At 53.1% G+C, this 12,268-nt stretch overlaps 1 protein-coding gene across 3 annotated transcripts; it reads left to right on the top strand.

Annotated features, from left to right (window-relative positions):
* Positions 1–222: 222 nt before the first annotated feature.
* LOC128938428 (hydrocephalus-inducing protein homolog) lies at positions 223–11,029 on the top strand. Of its 3 annotated transcripts, none has more exons than XM_054278640.1 (4): positions 223–535; positions 8,027–8,126; positions 8,597–8,765; positions 8,974–11,029. In XM_054278640.1, the coding sequence occupies exons 1-4, from the start codon at positions 418–420 to the stop codon at positions 9,058–9,060; spliced, it is 474 nt and encodes a 157-aa protein (XP_054134615.1). In that variant the 5' UTR covers positions 223–417; the 3' UTR covers positions 9,061–11,029. The 3 variants fall into 3 exon arrangements, 2 of the variants coding, with proteins under 2 accessions (XP_054134615.1, XP_054134617.1); XM_054278642.1 differs by lacking the exon at positions 223–535 and adding an exon at positions 5,748–7,470; XR_008483144.1 differs by lacking the exon at positions 223–535 and adding an exon at positions 5,748–7,525 and having other exon boundaries at positions 8,259–11,029.
* Positions 11,030–12,268: the final 1,239 nt, after the last annotated feature.

The following is a 12,268-nucleotide window of genomic DNA, read 5'->3' as shown; positions in this document are numbered from 1 at the left end:
TCTTTCTCTGGAGAAAGTTTGGCCTCGTTCATATCCGTAACAGTACTGTTCCATAGTGACCCATACTGGCTCTAACTGGTGTTTACTGGTCTATACTGGTTTCCAGAGATCTGTCTCCAAGCCGAGTACTGCGAGCACAAGTGCTCTGGGTTACACTGGGTTCTGTGGGGTTATAGTGACCCATACTGACTCTAACTGGTCTATACTGGTTTCCAGACATCCGTCTCTGAGTCTGAGCCGAGTACTGTGAGCTCGAGTGTGCCCTCTGCCAGGCCGTGGCCCAGATCCGCCCTCCAGTCCTGGGCTGTGCCTTGGACGTGTTCAGCCAGGCCAGCCTCGTTTTGCAATCCCGTGAGCTGGGCTCCATCGTGTGCCGTATGAAATTCTTGGAGCTGTCGTACCTGGAGGCGTTCTGGCATGATTACACGAGCGAGGCGCTGCTGGAGGTGCTGCAGAGCGCTTTCCTCACCGAGTGGGAGCACAAGGCCCTGGGTGGGGAGGACGTGCAGCTGTTCGCCAGCGTGGAGCAGGACGAGTACAAGGCGGGCAGGAGGCTGCTGATGGAGACGGGGCAAGGGGGAGGGGCAGGGAGGGTGTGAGATATGGGGAGGAGGGGGGGTGTGAGATATGAAGGGGAGGGGGGGTGTGAGATATGGGGGGAAGGAGGGGTGTGAGATATGGGGGGATGTGAGATATGGGGGTTGTGAGATATTGGGGGGAGGGGGAGTGTGAGATATGGGGGATGAGATACGGGGGAGGGGGCGGGGGAAAAAATGGAGGGGTGTAAAATTGTCAAAATTTCGGTGGTAAAGGGGGGGTAAAAATGTAAAACTGTAAAATTTTGGGTGGTGAAGGGCGGGGTAAAAATATAAAATGGTAAAAATTTGGGTGGTAAAGGGGGGACGTGAAAATGTAAAATCGGAAAAATTTGGGGTGCTGAAGAAGGGGAGTTGTGAAAGGACAGGGGTGGGAAAGAGGAGATAAAAATGTAAAATTGTGAAAGTTGGGGTCTGGAAGAAAGAGGGGGGTCTTACAATGGGGTAAAAATTTGTGGCGGTAACGAAATGGGGTGGTGAAAAATAGGGAGGTAAAAATGTAAAATTGTAAAAATTGGGGGTTTAAAGAAAGGGGGTGTGAAAGAAGGGGGGGGATAAAAACGGGGGTTTGGAAAAGAGGGGTCCTGAAAATGGGAGTCTGCAAGAAAGGGGGGTCCCAAAAAAAGGTGGGGAGTCCCAAAAATAGGGAGAGACCCCTAAAAATGGGGCGTCTTGAAAAAGGGGGTCCTAAAAGGAAGGGGGTCCTAAAAAAGGGGGCTTGAAAAGGAGGAGTCCCAAAAATGGGGGGAGAGACATCAAAATGGGGGTCCCAAAAATGGGGATCCTAAAAGAAAGGGGGTTCCCAAAAATAGGGGTCCTAAAAATGGGGATTTGAATAAGAGGGGTCCCAAAAATGGGGGTCTTAAAGGAAAATGGGGAGTCCTAAAAGAAAGAGGGGTTCCCAAAAATGAGGGTCCATAAAGAAAGAGGGGTCCCAAAAATGGGGGTCCCTAAAGAAAGAGGGGTCCCAAAAAGAAGACGGGTCTGAAAGAAAGGGAGGGCCTAAAAATGGGAGAGTGAGAAATGTAAAATTGTAAAAATTTGGGGTATGGAAGAAAGGAGAGGCCTAAAAATAGGGGTCCTGAAAAAAGGAGGCTGGAAAAAGAGGGGTTGCAAAAAAGGGGAGAGACACCTCAAAAAGGAGGATCCTAAAAGAAAGGAGATGTCAGAAAAAGGGGGGTCCCAAAAGAATAACGGAGTTCTGAAAATGGGGGCTTGAAAAAGAGGAGTCCCAAAAATGGGGATCTCAAAAAAAGAGGGTCCCAAAAAAGGGGGGTCCCAAAAAATGGGGGGAAGTCCCAAAAGAGATGGGGGTCCTAAAAGAAATGGGGGCCCTAAAAGAAAGGGGGATACTAAAATAAATGGGGGTCCCAAAAGAAATGGGGGTCCTAAAAGAAATAGGGGACCTAAAAATGGAGGGGAGTAAAAAATGTAAAATTGTAAAAATTTGGAGTTTGGAAGAAAGGGGGTTGTGAAAGAAAGGGGAGATTAAAAATGGGGCTTTGGAAAAGAGGGGTGCTAAAAATGGGGGTCTGAAGGAAAGGGGGGTCCCAAAAAAGGCAGAAGTCCCAAAAGTAGAGAGAGACCCCTAAAAAAGGGGTGTCTTGAAAACAGAGGGGTCCTAAAAGAAAGGGGGTCCTGAAAAAAAAGCGTTTGAAAAAGAGGGGTCCCAGAAATGGGGGTCCCTAAAGAAATGGGGGACCCAAAAAAGGGGGGGACCTTTAAAAAAAGGGAGGGGTCCCAGAAATGGGGGCCTTAAAGAAAGGGGGTGCTAAAAAAGGGGGGAAAGCCCTGAAAAAGAGGGAGGGTCTCAAAAAAAGGGAGTTCCTGAAAAAGGCGGATCCCAAAAAAGGCGGTCCCGAAAGAAAGGGGGGTCCCAAAGATGGGAATGTCAAATAAAGGAGGATCCCTAAAAAAGGGGGGTTCTAAACAAAGGAGTTCCCCAAAAAGGGGGTGACCCTTAAAAAAGGGCAAGTCCTAAAAGAGCAGGGGCGCTCAAAAAAAAGGGGGAGACACCCCAAAAAAGGGGGTTCCAAAAAAGGGGTTCCAGAAAGGGGGTCCCCAAACAGGGAGGGGGTCTGAAAATGGGGGAAAATCCTTGAAAAAGGGGAGAGGTCCTAAAAATGGGGGGTTCCCAAAAATAGATGAGACCCCCAGGAAAAGTGGGGAATTACAAAAAAGGGAAGAGGGGACCCTAAAAATGAGGAGGGAGAATTCTGAAAATGAGGAGAGGATCCTAAAAAGAGAATTTGGGACCCCGAAAATGGGGATGGGACCCCAAAAATAGAATTTGGGATCCCAGAAATTGAAAGGGGAGAGCCCAGAATTGAGGAGGAGGAACCCTAAAAATGGGGAAAGAACCCCAAAAATTGGAAGAGGACCTCAAAAAAAGGAGGGGACCAAAAATTGGGGAGGGGACCCAAAAATAAGAAAAGAACCCCCAAAAAAGGGAGGGGATCCCAAAAAAGGGAGGGGACCCCGAAAAGCGAATTTGAGACCCCAAAGAAGGAAGGGATTCCAAAATGAGTAGAGGGGACCCGAAAAATGAGGAGAGGATCCTAAAAAGAAAATTTCGGACCCAAAAAGTTAGGAGGGGGATCCCAAAAATGGAGAGAAAACCCCAGAAATTGGGAGGGGGGACACCAAAAATGAGGAGGGGACCCCAGAAGGAGAATTTGGGATCCTAAAAATGGGGAGAATACCCTAAAATACAGGAGGGGACCCCAGAAATGGGGAAGGACCCCCAAAAAATGAATTTAGGACCCCAAAAATGGGGAGGGACCTCTCCCCTCTGGGACCCCCCAATTATGCCCCTTCCCCCCCCATTTCTGCAGGTGACCCCTTTCCGGGAGGGGGTGAGGCTGTAAATATGTAAATGTGGCATTCAAATGAGGGGGCGGGGCTGAGGCCTGGCTGGTGTTGGGGTGGTGACGTCACTGGGAGGGTGCGGGGTTGCATCCCCAAAGTGCTGCACATGCGCCGGTGCAGGCACGGGGTGGGCGAGCGCGTGAAGCTCCTGTGTGCGTGCGGTGCGCTGGCAGCGCGTCCTGCCACGGCAGCTCAGCCCGGGCCCCTCAGCCACAGATCGGGGTGCCGCAGGAGCCTGGGGTGCCCTGGGCGGTGTGAGAGTCTGTCGGTGCTGCCCTGGGTGGTGTGAGTGTCTGTCCGTGATGCCCTGGGCGGTGTTAGAGTCTGTCAGTGCTGCCTTGGGTGGTGTGAGAGTCTGTCCGTGCTGCCTTGGGCGGTGTGAGAGTCTGTCCGTGCGCCCGTGGTGCCCTGGGCAGTGTGAGAATCTGTCCGTGCACCGGCTCCGGGCGCTCCTCTCTCTGCAGCGGCAGCCCAGCGGCGGTGGCGTGCCCCGAGGTGCTGCCCATCCCCGCGGCCGCCTCCGTGCTGCGGATCGAGGCCGCCTTCGGCAGCACGTGCAAATTATCCCGCAGGCGCGGCCGGTGACAGAGTCCCTGAGCACTGAGCTGGCCACGGAGATGGCCACTGGGCTGGCCACGGAACTGACCGCAGAACTGACCACAGAACTGACCACCGAGCTGGCCACACCACTGTCCGCACCACTGAACAAAGAGCTGAGCAAAGTACAGACCACCGAGCTGTCCGCACCACTGACCACGCCACTGACCCCATCCCTGACTACTGAACTGTCCCCACCATTGTCCACACCACTGACCATGGAGATGACCACAGAACTGACTGCACTACTGAACACAGAGATGACCAGAGAACTGACCATGGAGGTGCCCACGGACAGCCCCAGCAGCGGGCACAGCCGCGAGCAGTGCCAGCCACTGCCCCGGGTGCTCGGCCTGCTCAAGGAGAAGCACCTGGAGGAGGATGTGGGGGAAGCAGAGGATGAAGGAGCCCCAAGGAAGGCGCCGTGGCCCCGCTGTCCCTGCTGTGTTTTGGAGCCGCCCTGGGAGGCGCCCGGGGGGACGGGGTTGAGTTTGGGGGCCCCCCTGGCGGTGGTGCTGCCCTGATGGGCAGGACTGGGGGGACGGGGGTCTCACGGCCCCCCCAGTGCCCCACAGAGCCCCCTGAGCTGGGCACGCCCCCCCTGTACCTGTGTGGGCGCTGCCAGCAGAGCTGCAGCTCCCTTGAGAACTCCAGCGAGCACGTGATCATCCTCTCAGGTGAGAGCATCTGGGGACAGGGACAGACACACCTGGGGACACACCTGGGGGTCCTGTGGACATGCATGGGTCATGGGGACACACCTCGGGGTGCTAGGGCCCTGACCCACACTGACCAGTACTGACCCACACTTACCCACACTGACCAGTACTGACCCACACTGAACCACAGTCACCCACACTGACCCACACTGAACAGTACAGACCCACACTGACCCGCACTGACCCACACTTACCCACACTGACCAGTAGAGACCCACATTGAGCAGTACTGACCAGTACTCAACCATTATCGTGGGTGGGTGACACGAAGAACCAGGCAGATGTGCTGAACGACCAGCAGTCTTGGCCCTCTTGAAATTGCTCAGCCGCTGGCCATCCGACTCTGGCGCCATGATCATGGACAGGCGCCAAGATGACCCAGGCTGTTGTGCCAAAGGACAAGCAGACCTGGCCCCCTTCAAGTGCTGAAACCGCCGACTGTCGGACCCTGGAGTGGTGATCGCATGTGGGCGCAACGAAGACCCGCGCTGTTGTGCCGAAGGACAAGCAGTCCTGGCCCCCTTCAAGTTCCACAGCTGCCAGACGTCTGACTCCAGGGCCATGATCATGGGTGGGCGACACAAAGAGCCGGGCTGTTGTGCTGAAGGACAAGCAGACCAGGCCCCTTAGAGTTCCGCACCGTCAGCCGTCGTACTCCGGCACCGTGATCGTGGGTGGGCGCCAAGAAGACCCGGGCTGTTGTGCTATTCTGCAGAAGGAAAAGCATGTCCTGCCTTCCTTCAAGTTCCGCAGTCGTCGGCCTTCCGATTTTGGCGCCGTGATCACGAGTGGGCGCCAAGAAGACCCGGGCTGTTGTACTGAACAACAAGCAGTCCTGGCTCCCTTCAAGTGCTGCTGCCGCCAGCCGTCCGACTCTGGCGCCGTGATCGTGAGTGGACACCAAGAAGACCTGGGCTGTTGTGCTGAATGACAAGCACTCGTGGCCCCCTTCGACTTCCACAACCACTGGCCATCCGACTCCAACGCCGTGATCGTGGGCGGGTGCCAAGATGACCCAGGATGTTCTGCTGAAGGACATGCAGTCATGGCCCCGTTCAAGATCCGCAGTCACAACAGTCTCTTTTGCAGCCTTTTCTCCTTTTGTGGACAGGTACAAGGCCCAGAACTGTCCCGGCAAGTCAGAGACTGTAACCATCCTCAACAGCTCCCCCACGGATGCAGAGGTCCAATTCTCCTTTGAGAATGCAGGGCAAGCAGAGACATTCCTTTTGCACCCTCGCCGCATGACCCTGAAACCAAAGGAGAAAAAGGTTGGAGAAGGGCAGGTAGAGTGGGCACAGTTGAAGTGCCCAGTGGCTGCTCCTCCTGCTCACACTCAGAGCTCCTTTGATTTCTTCAGTGGGGCCATGTCCAGGAGCTGACCATTTGGGCACACCCCACCTCCCCTGACTTCCTAGGAGACAAACTCATCTGTAGCATTGAGAAGAACCCAGAACGAGTGGTCTTCAGCCTGTGCTGCCATGAGGTAGACATGAAGCTGGAGGTCAGCTCCCTGCAACTGTTTTCTGACAAGCTGCTTCTTCACAGGTCAGTCATCCCACAAGCACTCCAAGACTGGTGACAAAGAGAAAACGTTTGACTCTGGTTTCCGGGGCATAGATGGAGCTGCCCCGAATTCCATTCAGTGGTGAGGCTGGTGTACTCATCCAGCAGCTGATGCCAAGTGCCTTCCTGTCTCTGCAGGACTGACAGCAAGACCTTGGTCAAGAAAACCAACACCCTACTGCCCATGGCCTGGCAGCTCAGTGGGCTGGATGACCTTGTTGAGGACTTCTCCTTGTCACAAGATAATGGCATCCTTGATCCCCACTCAGAGTTTGAAGTGACACTGCATTTCAAGGCTGAGCACATTGGGGCAGCATTGAGAAGATTCTCTAAGTAGAGATGAGAGGGACTGTGCTCTGCCTGTCAGAGCAGGGCACAGTGAGCGGCCATGTGCTCCTAGGGACAGGAAGAGCTGCACCTGAGAGAGACAAGGGTGCTGTGATCCCAACTTCTGCCTCTACACAGCATTTGTCAAAACATGCAGTGCATCCACATCGCCCCAGATAAGCGGACACTGCATTCTGAGCCTGTACCACAACCACCTTGTCCCTGTGAATGGTTGAAGGCTGTTGTTTGGTGGTACGGACTGCAGCGTGATCTCTACATTCGTCCTGGACTTTAAAGCTCTTGCATAGTGCAACAAACTCTCCCCCTGGGATTTTGTTCCCCATGGTTTAGGGGCTGCATTTCAGACAGGGTACCAGGTGATTGGAGAGGGTTGTCAATGCCACCTGCTCTGAGACACCTCACACTTCTTGTGGTTGTTCTTACACCCCTGTGCCTCTCAAGGATGCTTTAGCAGCAGCATTACCTGCTGCAGGAGTGCAGAGTTGGGCTGATAGGGTTTTTTACTGCAGCAGAATCCCACTGGGGCAGCCCATGAGAGGAACAGGTTAGCAAAGCTTGGGAGTCCACCAATGCTTGTGAAGCCAGGGAGGTCATAGGGGAAGCAGTCAGCAGAGACAAGGACTTTCAGGCTGTCTACCAAAAGAATAATCTGAACAGTGTTTGTTTCTTGCTGCCTCAGGTTTCAGATACAGAAAACATCCTGGGGCATGTTCAGGCTAAAACCATCGAAATCTCTGCAGAGGTCTATGTTTCTCTGAGCATTGACATGCCTGAAGGTCAGTGGATGCCTCCCAAACAAAGCAGTCCAGGTGCACTGCATTACCTTGGGAGGTGGGCAACCAAAGCACTTGATGGGATGCAATGGGATGGGATGGGATGGGATGGGACAGCATACAAGGAAGACATGGATACGTAAAGCACATACTCTGCAAGCTGCCTGGAATAAAGCATTGGCAGGGCTCTGACAGCCTTAAGTCTCTCCCCTCTGAACTTTGAAGTGTGCAGTTTCATGTGCAGATTAGATTTGGGGGCTTTGAAACGACAGTGACATAAACAGGCAGTTGGCAATGCCCACAGGCTCAGCACAGCATATAAAGTAATTGGATTTGTGCTTGGGAGCGAGGAAATGGAAAGCGAGCTCTTTAGCTACTAAGCCTGCAGATATTTTGAGTAAGAAGAGAAAGGGCAGACAAGTAGCTGGAAAATACTTTCAAGAATGGGATCTTGCTGAGAAGGGTTTTGTGCCGAGACCTCCACGTTGATTGTGACTTGGTGTATTCTGCAGCAGCTCACAAATACGGTGTTTGACCTCACTCTGTGGGTTTTCTGCAGGTGCAGATGGAAACTTGGAGTTTGGAACCATTAATGTCCTGGATAAAGTGAAGAAAGTCCTGAGTCTACAGAACAAAGGGATATACAACATTGAGTACAGGTGAGTCCAGCTGCCTGGTAGTGAGCATTTCCCAGACCTTCATTCTCCCTCTGTCAATGGCTAGAGCCTGTTTCCATGCTGGCTCATGGTAAATACAAAACTTGGGCTCTCTGATCTCAATTATTTTACCAGAGAATTCGGCCACAAACCAGCAGTTCTTCACAGCTCAGCTGGAGCCCAAAGGAGAGCCCCAGAAATTTGAGCCACTGAAAAGCTGAGACTCATTGCCTTTTTTTGGTGGTCACCTCTTTTCTTTTTCTGAGACTCTGTAAAGGAGTGAATGAAAAATTTCAGTCTCAAGGTTTCTTGCAGTAATCTTGTGAATGTCTGCACTCTCTGTCAAGATTCAGGATTGCCTGAGCAGAACTGGACTCCCCCTTTTTTTCCTGGTCCTATGCAAAGTCCTGGCTGTGTTGGTGGCACCTGTACTTTTAACTGCAGAGATCTGCATTCCTTCCCTTTCTCCCCAGTTTCACGCAGAAGGGTGCAGGTCCCGTGATGCAAGACTTGGCATCCCACTTCACTGTTGAGCCTCAGTCAGGCGTGCTGATTCCTTCCCAGCCTGGTGAGAATGTTGAGATGCTCTTCCACCCTGCAAGTGAAATGGTCCTCAAGAACAAACCCAGCCTGTACTGCCAGGTGAGCCGCCTGGGCCAGGCTGCATTATCACACAGTGTTTTGGGAGCGTAAACAAGATAGATGTCTAATGGAAGGAGAGCTTTAACTGGAGAATCCTCTCTCCTACATAAACAAACAAAGTCTTTCAACACCATTTGCGAGGCTTCTTAAGTGGAGCTGGGAATCTGGCTGGCCTCTATTGTTTGCCAACCCCTTCCTGTGGACACAGGTGGCAGATGCCAGCTCAGGTCAAGCAGGCCAGGCTTTTGCCAACATGCCAGTGAGGGTGTTGGCCGAAGCAGAGTACAGCCAGTAGAGGATTGTGCCTGCCTCACCCACTGACTTCAGAGCCGTCCAACTTTGGCACTGTGATGGAGGGCGCCAAGAAGACCTGGGCTGTTGTGCTGAGGGACAAGCAGTCCAGGCCCCCTTCAAGTTCCACAGCTGCTGGTCATCCGACTCCGGGGCCGTGATCGAGGGCAGGCGCCACGAAGACCCGGGCTGTTGTGCTGTTGTGCTGAATGACAAGCAGTGCTAGACCTCTTCAAGTTCCGCTGCCGCCGTCTGTCCAACTCTGGCACCGTGATCGTGGGCAGGCGCCAAGAAGACCTGGGCTGTTGTGCTGAGGGACAAGCAGTCGTGGCCCCCTTAAAGTTCCACAGCCACTGGCCGTCTGACTCCGGCGCCGTGATCGCGAATGGGCGCCAAGAAGACTTGGGCTGTTGTGCTATTGCGCTGAACGACATGTAGTCATGGCCCTTTCAAGTTCCACAGTCGCAACAGTCTCCTCTGCAGCTTTTTCCCCTTTTGTGGACAGGTACAAGGCCAAGAACTGTCCCAGCGACTCAGAGACTATAACCATCCTCAACAACTCTCCCACGGATGTAGAGGTCCAATTCTCCTTTGAGAATGCAGGGCAAGCAGAGATTCCTTTTGCACCAGTGCCGCATGACCCTGAAACCAAAGGAGAAGAAGGTTGGAGAAGGGCAGGTAGAGCGGGCATGGTTGAAGTGCCCAGTGGCTGCTCCTCCTGCTCATACACAGAGCTCCTTTGATTTCTTCAGTGGGGCCATGTCCAGGAGCTGACCATTTGGGCACACCCCACCTCCCCTGACTTCATGGAAGACTAACTCATCTGTGGCATTGGGAAAAACCCAGAACCAGTGGTCTTCAGCCTGTGCTGCCATGGGGTGGGCATGAGAATCTGTCTGGCCTCTTTATTGTTTACCAACCCCTTCCTGTGGACACAGGCGGCAGATGCCAGCTCTGGTCGAGCAGGCCAGCCTTTTACCACCATCCCAGTGAGGGTGTCAGCCAAAGCAGAGTACAGCAAGTAGAGGATTGTGCCTGCCTCACCCACCGACTTTGGAGACGTCTGACTTTGGCACTGTGATGGTGGGCGCCAAGAACGCGTGGGATATTGTACTGAAGGATGAGCAGTCCAGGCCCCCTTCGAGTTCCGCAGCCGCCGGCCGTCTGACTCTGGTACCGTGATCATGGGCGGGTGCCAAGATGACCCAGGATGTTCTGCTGAAGGACATGCAGTCATGGCCCCGTTCAAGATCCGCAGTCACAACAGTCTCTTTTGCAGCCTTTTCTCCTTTTGTGGACAGGTACAAGGCCCAGAACTGTCCTGGCAACTCAGAGACTATAACCATCATCAACAACTCGCCCACGGATGTAGAGGTCCAATTCTCCTTTGAGAATGCAGGGCAAGCAGAGACATTCCTTTTGCACCCTTGCCGCATGACCCTGAAACCAAAGGAGAAAAAGGTTGGAGAAGGGCAGGTAGAGTGGGCACAGTTGAAGTGCCCAGTGGCTGCTCCTCCTGCTCACACTCAGAGCTCCTTTGATTTCTTCAGTGGGGCCATGTCCAGGAGCTGACCATTTGGGCACACCCCACCTCCCCTGACTTCCTAGGAGACAAACTCATCTGTAGCATTGAGAAGAACCCAGAACGAGTGGTCTTCAGCCTGTGCTGCCGTGGGGTAGACATGAGAATCTGTCTGGCCTCTTTATTGTTTGCCAACCCCTTCCTGTGGACACAGGTGGCAGATGCCAGCTCAGGTCGAGGAGGCCAGGATTTTGCCAACATGCCAGTGAGGGTGTCGGCCAAAGCAGAGTAGAGCAAGTAGAGGATTGTGTCTGTGCGTAACTCTAAACCTAGACAAGTAAACCAGCCTAGGGTTAGGGATGGTCCCAAGAAAGAAGGGTTGGAGGCAAAGAACTTCTGGCACTTCAGCGCTCCCCTTGGAATGCATATTGCAGCTGCAGTGTGCCTGGATATCAGGCTTTGTGGTTTAAAAAACCCTTACACTAACCCTAAGCAAGCAAATCAGCCTAGGTTGCCGAATTGTCCCAAGGACAAAGCTGTGGAAGCAGCCACATTGTGGCACTTTTGTGCTCCCCTTGGGATGCCTTTTGCAGCTGTCATGTGCCTGGATCTCAGAGATTCCTGGTTTAAAAAACCCTAGCCCTAGGCAAAACCCTACCCCTGAACTGAGGCAGGTAAATCAGTCTAGGGTTAGGGATGGTCCCAAGGAAAAAGCATTTGTGGCCACCATGTTGTAGCATTTTGTGCTCCCCTTGGGATGCCTTTCGCAGCTGCAGTGTTCCTGGAGCTCAGGGATTCTTGGTTTAAAAACTCCTAACTCTATCCCTAACTGGAGGCAGGTAAAAGAGCCTGGTCTTAGGGATAATCCCAAAGAAAAACGTTGGAGGCAGCCATGTTGTGGTACTTTTGCTCTCCCCTTGGGATGCCTTTGGCAGCTCCAGTGTTCCTAGAGCTCAGGGCTTCCTGGTTTAAAAAACCCTAACAATAACACTAACCCTAGGCAGGTAAATCTGCCTAGGGTTCGGGATGTTCCCAATGAAAAAGCTCTGAAAGCACCCATGTTGAGGCACTTTTCCGCTCCCCTTCGGATGCCTTTCGCAGCTGCAGTTTGCCTGGAGCTCAGAGCATCCTGGTTTAAAAAACCATAACCCTAGGCTTAACCCTAACCCTAACCATAGGCAGGAAAATCATCCTATGGTTAGGGATGGTCCAAAAGAAAACCGGGAAGGCAGCCATGTTGTGACACTTCTGTGGTTCCCTTGGGATGCCTTTTGCAGCTGCAGGGTTCCTAGAGCTCAGGGGTTCCTGGTTTAAAATATCCTAGCCCAAGGCTTAACCCTAATCCTAGGCAGGTAAGTCAGCCTAGGGTTAGGGATGGTCCCAAGGAAAAAGCAGTGGACGCAGCCATGTTGTGGCGCGTTTCCATTCCCCTTGGGATGTCCTTTGCAGCTGCAGTATTCCTGGAGCTCAGGGCTTCCTGGTTTAAAAAACCCTAACCCAAGGCTTAACCCTAACCCTAGCCCTAGGCCAGTAAACCAGTCTAGGGTTACGGATGGTCCCAAGGAAAAAGCTGTGAAAGCAGCCATGTTGAGGCACTTTTGCGCTCCCATTGGGATGCTTTTCTCAGCTGCAGTGTGCCTGGAGCTCAGGGCTTCCTGGTTTAAAAAACCTTTTTACTACCCGCAACCCT

This window comes from Melozone crissalis, unplaced genomic scaffold (assembly GCF_028551555.1).
Source record: "Melozone crissalis strain CALT ecotype California unplaced genomic scaffold, PUWL_Pcris_2 ptg000026l_1, whole genome shotgun sequence".
NCBI classification, from domain to species: domain Eukaryota; kingdom Metazoa; phylum Chordata; class Aves; order Passeriformes; family Passerellidae; genus Melozone; species Melozone crissalis.
Note: the sequence above shows the minus strand (reverse complement) of the source record. Positions and strands in the feature narration are given on the sequence as shown.

Excerpts from the sequence above, each read along its gene's own strand:
- LOC128938428 (XM_054278640.1), top strand. The coding sequence starts at position 418 with ATGATTACACGAGCGAGGCGCTGCTGGAGGTGCTGCAGAGCGCTTTCC. Across the intron at positions 8,127-8,596 it reads ATATACAACATTGAGTACAG|TTTCACGCAGAAGGGTGCAG; the intron begins GTGAGTCCAGCT and ends CTTTCTCCCCAG. Across the intron at positions 8,766-8,973 it reads AACCCAGCCTGTACTGCCAG|GTGGCAGATGCCAGCTCAGG; the intron begins GTGAGCCGCCTG and ends CTGTGGACACAG.